The sequence below is a fragment of the Gossypium hirsutum genome, chromosome A09, assembly GCF_007990345.1.
Source record: "Gossypium hirsutum isolate 1008001.06 chromosome A09, Gossypium_hirsutum_v2.1, whole genome shotgun sequence".
NCBI classification, from domain to species: domain Eukaryota; kingdom Viridiplantae; phylum Streptophyta; class Magnoliopsida; order Malvales; family Malvaceae; genus Gossypium; species Gossypium hirsutum.
Window position 1 is genome coordinate 66,215,781 of NC_053432.1, and position 14,338 is coordinate 66,230,118.

The 14,338-nt window shown below is 33.4% G+C and overlaps 1 protein-coding gene and 1 long non-coding RNA gene across 2 annotated transcripts; both read right to left on the bottom strand.

Annotated features, from left to right (window-relative positions):
* Positions 1–317: 317 nt before the first annotated feature.
* Positions 318–2,272, bottom strand: LOC107890297 (aluminum-activated malate transporter 2). The gene is made up of 6 exons (XM_016814768.2): positions 1,926–2,272; positions 1,700–1,840; positions 1,322–1,594; positions 1,109–1,227; positions 875–1,018; positions 318–789 (listed from the first exon to the last, which is right to left on the bottom strand). The coding sequence occupies exons 1-6, from the start codon at positions 2,212–2,214 to the stop codon at positions 358–360; spliced, it is 1,398 nt and encodes a 465-aa protein (XP_016670257.2). The 5' UTR covers positions 2,215–2,272; the 3' UTR covers positions 318–357.
* Positions 2,273–11,362: 9,090 nt separating this feature from the next.
* Positions 11,363–13,001, bottom strand: LOC121206136 (uncharacterized). The gene is made up of 3 exons (XR_005901120.1): positions 12,956–13,001; positions 12,203–12,281; positions 11,363–11,555 (listed from the first exon to the last, which is right to left on the bottom strand). It is a non-coding gene; the product is annotated as an uncharacterized lncRNA (long non-coding RNA).
* Positions 13,002–14,338: the final 1,337 nt, after the last annotated feature.

Sequence of the window (14,338 nt, forward strand, 5' to 3'; positions counted from 1 at the left end):
TTTATGTCACATCAGTATTTTTATCCTGAATTTCAGGATTTTATCCTGAAAAAAAATCAAATCCAAATTAAAATACTAAAATTCAGAATAAAATCCTGAAATTCAAGATAAGAATACTGATAGGACATAAAACTATTAGAAAGAGATACAGATGTCGTGACGTCACTGTTTCATACAATCCTTTCTTCTAAATTTATCATTATGTTTAGAAAAAATAACTCTTCTAAATTTATCATTATGTTTAGAAAAAATAACTACAATTCTGTGGTAAAGAAAATATGAAAAATAAGAAGAAAAAATTTGTTAGAGAATAAAAAAATTACACAATGAAGTTTTCATTTCTCGTAAAAATTATAATTATTCCGCCACTATTATCGCAATATGTGGCACAGGCATGGCAGTGCTAGAATCATGTTGGACTTCTCCCTGGTGGATGGAATCTGGTTGTTCGGGCAAGACTGTAGCATTCCCGTTTCTAAAGGCTGCGGCCTTCGCCAATTCATTTACAGCTTCAGAAATTTTCTCAATGCACTCAATGATTTCCAGCAGAAGTGAAGCAACTGAAGCAGCTGGTATAATCTCCAGCAAATCTGCTTCTTCCCAAAGATTTGTTCTCAGGAGGGTTTTGAGCTCTTCAGCAGCTTCCTTTGAGCTATCAATGTGCACAATAGCAGATCTTGTTCGAACCATTTTACGAAATGTCGACGCCATTTCCTTCAAAGCTCGGCTACATTCCAGGCTGACCCTTTTGCACTGCCCTTGAATTTTCCCACGGATTTCTACAGGAGTCTATGAGGACATTTGAATTAATCGGTGAATGAACAATAGAATTATGCTCTGGCAGCGCATTAAATATAAATCTTCATTTTTATACCTGGATTTTAGAGTTAAGGTAGTTATTAAGAGCTTCAACTTTGTAAGCACAGTCCCGAGTAAGGTTTCCAATTTTCAGGTACATTTTCCATGGATGACGGTACCCGAATGGACCATGGCCGGGTTCCCATCTTGCAAAATTAGCCTGCAGGATGTATGAACATTGAAATATTGAATAAGCTAGTTGATTTAGTTAAACTAATTAACGCCTTAAGGTTAATTTGCTGATCATTACCATTGTTTCTTCACTGCTTTTAGAGGTTAGAACACTTCTATATCCTTGAAGATATGACTTATTATTCTCACCGGACTGATCATGTTCTTCAGATACTTTGAAATATTCGTCTCCAAAGGCTGTTTTGTGTACATTAAATTATTAGTAATTGCATGTGGAGGATTAAAACAATAATCCATTATTCAAATATAATAAGTGGACATGAATTTGTACCTTGAAAAAAATTCCCAAGCTTTTCCATGTTAGTAGCTACCCAGTTGTGGAGATCCTCACCGATCCAAACCGGGCAAACGCAGATACAAACAATGAGAGAAGCACAGCTACCAACTAAGATGGTTGAGAACCTTTCATGGGCCATTTTTAGCACTTGGTCATCTCGGTAACCCGATACAGATACTAAGCAGAAGGTCAAAATGAATATCAACAGTCCATAGTCATATCTTGCTTTCATTTTTGGGAAGAATCTCATAAATGTCATAATTACAGCTGCCAAAAGTCCAAGATGATTTAGATGATGTTAGATACTGAAATGAACTCCATGGATATATAATCTGATTCCGAGTAGTTTGTAACTAGTATATGTGATTTTACCTATAATGAAGACAAAAGTTGCTATCAAGATGGGTTCCCCTTTTCTTCCAGCAAGAGTTGCTAAGCAGTGAGCTCCAACGCCCAAGCCACCTGCAACGAATGTCGCCAACATTCTATTGAAACCTTTACCTAGTGTTGCACCTGCACAAGTTTAGAAAAAAAGAAGTTACAAAGATGGCAATGACAGATTAAACACTGCCATATATTGTTTGTGTTATGGACTCACCTACGGAGAATTCGAAGACAACTACAACAGTTAGAACAGCCCACATTGCACTGTCTCCAAAACCATCATAGAGTGGCTTAAAGTAGTAGAACAATGAAACAAGCGTTAGAGCTAGCCCTACTTTTAGGGAATGAACTATTCTTCTTGGATCATCTTGTCCGAGTTTCTTTGTCTTCCTTACAATCTCCATTGTTTTATCACAAAATTTGTTTGGCAATGCCTTGAACCATTGGCACCCACGAGTTATGGGTCCAGAACTCTGCTGCTGTGGAGATGTCAACGTTTCCATTTGATATTCCAGAAATGAAAGACAAGACTTGAGAAAGAGTTTAAATGGAGTGAATTGAGAGAACTCAGGAGATTAGATGGTTTTTGCTTCGGATTCCAAGTATTTATAAGCAAAAGATGCGTTGATTTGGAGCTCTAATTGCGCGTTATTATAACTCGGAGCCTCGGGCACTGAAACAGACTGACAAATACTAGTACAAGGGGGAAGTGGCAAAGGGGTCAAACAGGACTAGCTAGCTGAAGCAATCGGCATGGAGCGCTGTGCGTGGTTATATGAAATTCTAGAGACAAATAAGTTAGATCCAAAGTTAAGTTCAAGATCTATAACCTTCCCTTACCTAAAAGCATTTCATTTCTTATACACACATTTTCACATAATAAAAAAAAAGAGCTCGAGTTGTTCATATAAGTTCTTATAGAAAATAAAAATAAATAAAGGCTTTTTTTCTTATTTTTATTTGAACAGTGGAATCTAACAGTATATATGTCTCTCTACGTGCCACTTTTCAGTAAACCAATATCTATTTTTAATTTCCCCTTTCAACAACGTGATGAAAAATGCATCGTTTAGAAATCCTAAGCTGGTTGGAACTTGGACCTATATAATCTTCATCACCATGATCGATGGATTCCATTGTTTATTTTAATTATCAGTGAGTACAGGTTTAAAATAATAATCTACTAAATTCATTTGGAAAATAATTTAACCAAAACTTGAAATATCCTTTCATGTATATAATGTTCAATGCTTCCTCCCACTTCAATTAAAATCCTAATTGCAGAAATTTTCCAAAGATGATTCTTTTCTTTGGAGAAGACGGTTTCCTTCAAGTGGATTTTGTTTTTGTTACCCTTTAAACTCCAGTTCTTTATTTTTAATTCATGGACAAAAATGCGTGTTCTGGGCTAATAAATTCTCTAATATACATTTCTAGTGATTTGAAATTCAAATTTGAAACCTTTTCTCTTTCATTACAAAATGTAATTATTGTACCTATGTCAACGTGAAAAAATCTGAAAATGTGGCAATGTTTAAAGCATGCAAGGGACAACCGACTCCAATGTCGTGCCTGAGGGGGATGTGGAAGTTCAACCATCGGTCGTAGAGGGTGACCTAGAACAAGGCAGCGGTAAGAAACGGGCATGGGAGGCTACAAGCTCAAAGATCATTGCGAAAATGGAAATTGCCTTGACAGGACAACCTGGAGGTATGAGATATTTCAAGCATATTTAGACAAGCTGCAATGAAATTTACGAAAAGGAAAGGGCCGGAGTCAAAAGTGGAAGAGAATTCATGAAATCGTTGAATCAACCTTGCAAGAACCTTTTGTGGTTGGTCTTGGTAATGTTAAACTGCTGTGATGGTTGAACTTTTGCTTGGTGATGTTAACTAAGTTTTTTTTATGATATTAGATAATTGAACTTATGTTAATTATTTATGTTTGCTGATGGATGATTTTTCCTCCCAAACATTTGAATGTTTACTTGTGGGATTTTATGGTAATTAATTTGGTTATCTATTTTTTTTAAAGTTAATTATTTTATTTTTCCTTCCTTTCCCTTTTCTTTCTTTTTTATTTATTTATTATTATTATCATTTTCCTTCTTTCCTTCTTTTTTTCTCTTTTCTTCTTTTCTTTTTACTTTCCTTTCATTTCCTTTAGGTTGCTGTTATAGTTTTGGTATGTGTGATCGAGTAAGTATGCATTCCACTGTTGCCAATTGAAAGGTTAATTGCGTAAATTTTTATTTGTAGAACTTCTATTAAATAGTTGTTTCGTTCGTTTCTATTGGAGTTGTTTTCAACTCGAATTGTTTAAACTTTCTTTTAAGTGATTGTTTGGTTTCTTTTTAAGCAAGGATATCGAAAGCAACGATCCTCGACGCCCGAACTCGAGTAATTGCTATTGATTTTGTCGATAAGTCTAGACTCGTTGAAGGTTTTGCGTCGAAACTTTCGACATAATTTCTGCGTGTGATTGTGTATTGTTGTCAATTAAGTTGTTTAATTGAATTATTGAATTGTCGTTTTAGGCTTCGAAAGTCTTCTATGTTTTCCTGCTTCGAAACTACTTCAGGTGCATATTGAAAACCTGACTCTCTGCAAAATTCGGATGCCGAAAACTATGACTGTCGATGCCATACAGCTATGTGCCAGGGCTTAAAAGTAGGGGCTTAATTGCTTAATTGTTTTTTTTTTGAAAAAGTTTGAGGGCTTTTTGCACCATTAAGCCAATAATTTAAAATACTTAATAATTATCAAAAATTCGAAATAAAAATAATAAAATAATAAGAGCGGATAAATACAATATTGGGCTCATATATATATATATATAAATTAAGCCCAAAACCTAAATCTAATATAATTTAAACTCGAATTAAAAGCCTCGAACTCGTAATTTTCATAATAATCCCGTCCAGAAATTCTACTCGCATAGTATTCATTAAAACGGTCATAACTTGAGTTCCCAAACTCAAAATTGAGTGATTCAAAGTGCATTTCGAAGCTAAGAGATAGATATTTGAATGCTATGAAGACATCTTAATCCATAAATACTTGGATCCCATCCAAAAAATTGTCACAAGTTGACTAATATTTTCAAGGTGAAAATTGACAACTTAGTTGAATTGACTTTAACACATTTCACTCATTCCATGCTTATATCATTCCTTGTTTCTTCGAAAAGATTCATCCTCACATACTTGCTTTGGTTGAATCTTGGTTTGATTTGCTTAACCTTTAACCTTTGAGGTTGGGCCTGAAGTTGGGTTGAAAAGATTCATCCATCACATCCGTGGGCCTGAAATTGGGTTTTGAGACTCATATCATTATGTATCATGTAGGAAAAGATAAAAACTTTGAGGTTTCATAGTAAATAATTCTATTATGAGGTCATTATACTATAGTAAATCGTGAGATATGAGCATTTCGACCAATAGGAATTTAAAGGATTAAATTTTAATAAATGAATTCATAGCCCAGGCCGTATGAGTATTCGAAGTATGGGACACACGGCCGTGTCCCAGCTCGAGTGTCTGCCTGTGTGGGTAGTCAAAATAGAGACATACGATTGTGTCGCAATGTGTATTCGAAGTTTGGTCATACGGTCATGTTGTCAGGACGTGTAACTCTCTAAGACCGTGTAGTTCATCCTGCACTAAAAAAATTAAAAGATACACTGTCCTGTGGGGGTGGCAGTGTGTGGCATATGATCGTGTGGCATCTCATGTCTCAAGTCGTGTACTCCCTATTTAACCTCTAATGCAAAGCCAAATCAAGCACCAATTCTTGTACACGAAGACACACCATACTAAGTGTATTTCACATGGTTAAAAACACATTCAAGGACACCAAAAATATACCAAAAATCATCCATCCTATGTCTAACCAATATGCCATCAAAAGGCACCACAATTTACATATCAAACTTAATCTAATTCAACATCTTAATGTCATTGATTAAACATATACCAATCATGCCAAATAACCATTTCAAGAACATGCCATTTCACCGTATATTATCTACTTTCAATTAAGCATGCATAAAGGTTCAAACCCATCCAATGAAGGAAGTGACGTTTGCTACGATCAATATCCGAACAACACCTTAGCTTTTCCTCAGCCTTTAGAGCTAGTTGATAGGCCAAATTCACAAATTCACTCAAATATTTACATGCGAATAACCAAGAACATTAATCCTAAACAAGCTTTGCACAACTCAAAACAAGCCAAATTTACTAGTATAATCTTATAGTCATATTACATGCCATTTATAACCATTATCCAAAGTAACTATAAACTACCAAAATCATGGAGGGATAGTGTGATGCTTGTAATGACTCAAAATTTACGGGCATCGGAGAAGTATGTTGTCGGGTCTCCATTTTCGTAAAATGGATTCATAAATATTTATTAAAAATATTTACAAAGTTAGTTGTTAGTTGTGTAGTTGATTAAGTTTTGGTTAGGAGAATTAGCTTAAATTAGGAGTAATTAGGAAAAATGACTAAATTGCAATAAGAGTGAAAGTTTAATTATAGATTAAAGAAAAACTAAAGGGACTAAAGAGGCAATTAAATCATTTTCTATAGTTGAGGCGGTTTAATGTGGAAAATATCAAATATTTTTTATAATTAAAATATACATATTTACTTAATAAATAAGAATATTATTATATTATATTATATTATATTATAACTAAACTAAATAAAACAAAACAAAAGAATGAAAAGAAACAGAATAGCAAGGGACAAAATAGAGAAGGGGGAAAGAAAGAAAAGAAAAAGGGAAAAATAAGATTTTAAAGGTTCCAAGTTAATTTGTTAACGTCGTGCAGAAAACATCGGCTAAGAAGGGGAAAGAGAAAGTTGACGAGGAATAACACGAGGATATACGGTTTGTATTACTATAATTCAAATCTATTTATTATTAGTTGTTATCTTTTAATTAAAATGCATGGTAAGTAAAATGAGGTGAGTATTGATACTGAATTGAATAAAATTGAATTGAATTATGAATATATGTGAGTATTTGAAATGTATATTTATTGGAAAGTGGAAAGTGATTAGAATTGAAAGTATGAGAAATTGTGATTGAAGTGAAATTGATATAAATATTGAGTGAAATTGAAATGTGTTTTGAATTCCCTATTAACTAGTCGGCCTGAGTTGGATATAATTGGCATGCCATAGGATTGGAAGTGTTCAGAGATACTTCGACCTCGAGTCAATGAGACACTAGGTGTCATACTGTTACTTCGATAGATTCAATGAGGTATTGGGTACCAACTTACTTCGACTTGACCGATGAGATACTGGGTGTCAACTATTGCTTTGAACTATCTGATAAGGCACTGGGTGTCATACTGGTGTGTTTTGGTTGGATTCGGGTATCCGCTAAAATTCGAGTCGTGTTAATAGGGGTAAATAAATGAATTGGTAATAGAAAAGATATTGAGTGATTTTGAATAAGAATTGAAATAAGATATTAAAATGAAATATTAAAAAATAATAATATGATTTTTGATATAGTGAGATGATATTTAAATCTAAGTAAAGAAGTGCTATTTGGAAATAGCTATTAATAAGAAATGATATAACAGCGTATGAAATGATTATTAAAAGACTAATGTTGTAAGATTTTAGATATGAAATGGAATAAGATATTGAATTGGGATATGAAAATGAAATGTATGAAATAATGGTTTATGAAATGGTTATTGATGAAATGCATAAAATGGATATTGATATAGTAAGGAGATATGTAAATTAAAATGAAGAAAAGATATTTAAGATAGATATTATTAAGAAAATTTAAAGTTTAAATGCATGATTGATTTATTGAAAGTAAATGGTGGTAAGATTAAATGTGCATATTTATTATTTTTACCTTAAGTATTTGAATTATAGTAATACCACTGAGTGTATACTCAGCGTACGGTTTGTTTCCGTACACAAATTAGGTATGTTTTAAAAGTTTGAATAGAATGACATGTACTTAGGAAGATTAAGTATGTTCCAAGTAGTAGTAGGGACTAAAATATAAATTATTTAAATTTATTATTTATTTTTATGTTCAAATAATATATTTAGTGTTTAGCCAAAATCACTTTGACACCAAATGTAATATTTCTATATCAGGTTCCTTGGGTCGAACATGGTATAGGGGTGTTACATTTAGTGGTATTAGAGCTTTAGTTTAGAAGTACATGCCATATAGGATATATCGATATGATGAGATGTGATATCAATATTAGAAGTATTGATAAGTTTGAAAATATGAATTGTTATTGATAAGGAAATGATTTTGAATTAGTTAGTAATGACTCAAGAAGGAGATAGATAAATACTGAAATTTGATAAAAACTTATTTTCTGTCATAGATATTGGAAGAAATAGTAATAAATCTGATATTGCCTGATGAGATAACAACTTCAGCACAGAAGGAGAAAGTTGATAGGATGATTAGAGAAGTGCAAGATTATAGAATGAAACCAGAAGAAGACATTGTTCAACACCTTATTACTGTAAATCGAAATATGCAAGAAGTGTTATGGAAGGGTCATGAACTGATTAAAAAGAATAAAGTGCAATACTTGACCCTTAGAGGAACATTAATAAAACGATATCATCAAATGATTTTAGATCAACTTTAGAAGACATTGGTACCACAAACTTATAGGAATATAGTTATACACTATGTGAAGTTTATAATCTCTGAAGGAGCAAGGAAAATAGCGAGACAAAGTGTAGGCTCACGAAAGTTGACTGAGAAGCAAAATGTCTTTAATATGCCATGGATGGAAAAATTAGTTGTTAGGAAATTACCAAGAGAATTTATAGATTCAATACCCGTTATAAAGATGGAAGAGGAAGAAGATCCTGAGGAATTTCCAAATTGGATTGTAGAAGATGAATTTGAAGAGAATTTAGAACTTAATATAGAGAATTTTTCGAGGGAAGATACAGAATCAGAGATGGAATAAGACACAGAAATGGATTTAAGTGGTTAAAAGTAAAAGTTAGGGATTAGTGAATATGAAGGAAAATGAGTATAAATGTATATATAGTTGTACATGTACAGAATGAGAACTTAGAAAGCTGGAGCTTTTGAATGAAAAGTTTGGTATATTAATATAAAGTTAGTCTTTTGGAAATGGAAGAGACAATAGAAATATGAGAAGAGGAATAGAATAGTAATATTTTCCAATTATGAAGATCAGAAAATGAATTTAAAAAAAAGAAGTATAAAAAGAAATAAAGACCTTAGTTAAGTAAATAATCAATATTAATAAGAGAATAAGAGAAAATAGAGGTTCTTGAATAAAGAGAATATAATAAGTCTAAAAGATTGATAGTATATAATATTATAATGAATTAATAGAGATAAGTTATAGTTAAAAAGCGTAGTATTTTTGTTTAGAAAATGTGAAAACTATTAATGGTAAATTTTTAATGTATAAATTCTAGTAAGAAGAAGAATTGGAGATTTTCTTGAAAAGTATGAAAAGAAGAAAAGAGAAAAGAATTAGGTAAAAGAGTGATGACAAGTTCAATTCTATTACGATCAATTAAGAAAGGTAAAGAAGCTTGAGAATTTGTACTAGTATACGAACATGAAGAGCAAAATAAAACAAGGTTTCAGGTTACCTCCAAGGCAAGTGTTAAAAGTTTAAAGAAAAGAACTATTCGACCTTGTGACAAATGCGAAAAAGAAAATCTCATTTAAGTGATATTTTCTGAAAGATGCTTTTAAATATGGCTCTAAAAGACATGAAATAAATAATTGTTCAAAATTGTTGAGAAAACCAAGAAATAGTTTGTAATGGGTATTAATAAGAGAATAAATTGAATATAAAAAAAATTCAAAATAGATTATAGAAGATAAGAATAGAATTGACCATGAAAAATAGTGTAAGTACTTTAGAGAACATAAAAAGTTAGCAAAATGATTTTAAGAATTAGTGAATAAAGAGTGATCTAAAGTGTGAAAAGAAGAAGAAGAAGAAGAAGAAGAAATAACAAAGTTATAAATTGTGTAATAAAAGAGGCAAACATTAGAAAGAACAGTTACCTCGAGGAGACTGTTGGCAGTGGCCGGGCCAATAGATTTCTAAGAGGTTTGGATTAAGAGTAATAACTCTGATCCATAATTGGAATAATTATTGTTTGCCTCGAAAAGAGAAAAAAAAGAAAGAAAATGAAAATGAGATTATAAAAGTATAACAAAGTAAAGCCTAAGAAAAATGTTAAAAAGACTAGTGCCGTGATTTGTATAAGATAGTTGTGATAAGAATAATGATAAAAACAAATGAAAAGAAAGGATAGAGAATGGATATAAATGATAAGCTAGGTAAATATATGCAGTAAGGAACTATAGAATTATAGAGATGATTTTAAGAAACTAAATGAAGAAAAGACTTTTGATTAAGTGGAAAGAAAAGAAATAAAAGACCAATTGAGTGGAAAAAGGAAATTTAGGATTATAAGAATAACTTAAAGGTAATCTACTAAAGGTTTTCGATTCTTATGGAAAGAATATTGCCATTTATAGTGATGATCCTTGAGCGGTTTTAGTCGTGTTTTGATGTAAGATGGGAAGTGATTGCTTATGCATCTCATCAGCTAAAAATACATGAACGCAATTATCTAACACACAATTTAGAACTAGCTATTGTGGTTTTTACTCTAAATATTTGGATACACTATCTATATGATGAACAATATTATATTTATACCAATTATAAGAGTATCAAAAAACTTTTATCTTAAAAAGAGTTAAATTTTAAGACAACGTCGTCGGATAGAGATTTTGAAAAATTTTGATTGTGCTATTGATTATTACCCTGGTAAAGCTAATGTTATAGCTAATGCATTGAGTAGGAAAGCAATAAATGAATTGCAAACAATGTTTGTTTAGCTTAGTATCAATGATGATGAAAGCTTATTGGCTCAATTAGCAATCAAGTTGGTGATGTTGATCATGTAACACCCCTAACCTGTATCCGTTACCGGAATAGGGTTATGAGGCATTACCAAACTTATACACTAACCATCACCGGAATAGGGTTACGAGGCATTACCAGACTTATACACTAACATTTATACAAAACCGAGTCATAAATTTTACATTCCAGATAAATTCTTTTCAAATTTCATCATAAAGTCCCTAATATGGGTGTACGGGGCCCAATACATGCTTTAGAAATAATTCGGGATTAAACCGGCAACTTTGGAAATTTTACCTTGAAGATAGGGGCACACGCCCGTGTAGCCTGGGATATGGCCGTGTGGCCAGCCCGTGGGGTTCCCATGGTCGTGGGGCCAGGCCGTGGACAGATCTGACTTGCACACACGACCGTGGGAACAGCCCGTGTGACATAAACAGAGAGCCCCATGGCCTAAGCACACGCCCATGTGACTTGGCCATGTAAAAACATAATTTTTGACCATTTTTAAGCTATTTTCACATGCTAAACACATCTAATTCATGCCCAAGCATTTACTAATAGTTCTTAAATCAAATATCATTCGTTATGCTATTCAAACTTAGCAAATATTCATTCATTCACTATAACACCTCTTAAGGATTATGTACCACAATTCATCAAAATTATACTACATTGTCATACTAGTCAAACTCATGTAAGTTTAACTTCCAAATTATGCATATTTCATACCATGCTTCAACAACTTTCATGTTTATTCACTATCATGTACAAAATAACACCTTAACAACCTAGATACATGCCATTTTACCAAAAGAAAAGTATTCACCACTTTGAGTCCGAGATTGGCTTGGATGCTGAGTCCTTAGCTTTCTTTCGTACCTAGTCCTGCGCACTGAAACATACCGTATGCTGAGTATACACTCAGTGGTATTTCTATAAACTAATACTTAAAATAATAATAAACCATGTATATACATTGTAACTTAAAGCCTTTTACATTCATTAGTTAAGCAATTCAAATATATATGTATATATTTATATATTTCTTATCACTCGATATCTTTCAACCTCGTAAACCAGTCACGGTTACATAATCAATAGTAAACAGTCTTCAGTACTTTCATTTACCCCTATTAACATAACTCGGACCTAAACGGATACGCGGATCCAACCCACACACCGGGGATAATATACAGTGTTTCATCGGCCGAAACCGGAATACACCGTAGGGTAACAGTAACAGTAACAGTCATAGTCAAGTACGAAGTACCTCTTCGGAACAAATCCGGAATAGTCACAGTAGTCGACACATATAGTGTCTCATCGACACACAGTCGGAATATCCCTGAACACTTCCAATTCTATGGCATGCCAATTGTATCCGACTAGCCCGACACTGTTAATAGGGTATTCAAATCATTTCATTTCAATACAGAAGTAGTAATAGTTTCCATCATATCATTCATTATACATTCTAATTATTAAAAATAACAATTACATTGTATTAAATCATCAAGCATAGTTTATAGAAATACAAACCAAAATTCTCGAGTTTAATCGATATCCTTGTTCACTTTCTCCTTTCCCTTTTTTGATGACGTTTCCGGTGCTACGTTGACTACATAAAATTTAACATTTAAAATTATCAATATATGTTGTTTAATAACACACTCTTTAATTTTCATGTAACTTTACTATATTTCCAATTAGGTCCTATCACCATAACCATTCTTTTTCTTCAAATAACCTTATATGTAGCACCCCAAACCCGGCCCAGAAGTTATGGCCGGATCCGGCATGCCACATCAAAAACGTTAAAAAAATTCCATTCTAAGTCCAAAAAATCGTACTTGATGTTCAAAAGATTAATTCATTAAGGGTTAAAGTGAATGGAAGCTGTGCACCAGGTAGGAAATCGGAAAAGAGGTGGTGAGTCCATCGGACTGCTTAAGTACCAAGCTCCCTTCGGATCCAATCCTAGACATGCATACTGTCATTGCCACACCTTAACGTCATGGATATTTCTAGGAAACCGATTTGATTAAGTCATTTTTAGGAAAAGTGATTAATTTTGGAAAATACTTTCATTGCGGAAGCTTTGCTTGTTGTCGTGTTATTTTGAAATCAACTGTTGTTTTTGAAAACGCGCCCTAAAGCTATCCAATTTCAACAGTTAAAATAAGTATTACCTATCTTAGTAATACATATTAAAAACCATCAAAATAAATAAGCGGCCTTATTACATTTAAAAGCCCAAAACCTCAAAGGTAATTAAAAGGATGTCCAGTTCACCAGAAGAAAATCAAACTTTCAGAACGGGTGGCCACTCCGAATTCCCTCACAGCTCCAAGCCCACTATGGTTGGGGATTACCTGCGTGGATGAAAATAAAAGGGATGAGTTTGGGGAAAATCAGTGTGTAAAATAACCCAACCATAGTCTAAATCAGCTCAACCCACAGAAACAGAATAAGTTGGCCTTAGCCCAGAACAGAATTCAGAATAAAGCCCATAGGCCCATAACAGAACAGAACAGATATTACATGTTTATGCAGAAACCCAACCATATCCAACCGTATACACCCCCGTACCAACCTTACACCGTGTGGGGAGACAACTCGACCCACCCAACCGCTACACATCACAGAATTTGCAGCATGGCTGCCAGAACAGATAATGTGACAGAGTCACCAGATACAGATAATCGTGGCAGAGCCACCAGAACAGATATATGTGGCAGAGCCACCAGATCAGATATTTTTTGCATAGCCACCAGAACGCTTCCTCCATAATGTACCCATGTCCCCATGCAACAGATATATAATCATGGCATACATCATACAGAATCAGATCGTCATGCTTTTCAGTCAAAATTAACCCTCGGGGTATAACGGTAATTTTGCACCTAGGGGTATAACAGTAATTTTCCATACATAGGGGTATTATAGTAATTTAGCTCCTTTTATGGTTTTCATGCATATCCTAACTATTTACGTACTATCAGAACACTTACCGCACATACTTACTGAATTGGGCCCGTTGGCCCATGAACCCGATCTTTGGCCCATTAAGCCCAAATTATCAAAATGTACGAAATCGCGCGTACTGCAATTTATTACTTTAGATTACCAAATATACAAACCCAACTATCTTACGAGCATTCGCACACTCGCAAATTCCCAAAATACTGACTTTTCGGCATTTTGGCTTTTCGGCTTTTGCCAATTTAGTCTATGAGAGGGTGTCAGTTACACACCTGTTTGCGACGATATGCTGACGAGATCCACACACGAACCGCCTACAATTGGATTACTAACACGTTAATCTAACTATTCAAATACAAACTACGTATTAACCCCTTACAATATTCGGCCTACCACACCTACAGATCATAGTAAGCTTATAAGAAATCAATAAGAAACTCATTAACAAATTTTTGTCAATGTTTACCACATAATCGTAATTTCACTGCAAGCTGTCTTCCTGAGCAATAGTCACTAAATTATTTATAACTGGAGCTACGAAACTCCAAATCAAGTGCCATTAATTTTCCCTGAAAATAGACTCATATATCTTTTATCCATAAAATTTTCAGAATTTTTGGTATGGTCAATCAATACCAGATTTTTTCTTAAAGTTTCCCATGTTTCACTGTTTGACAGATCTGACCACTCTTC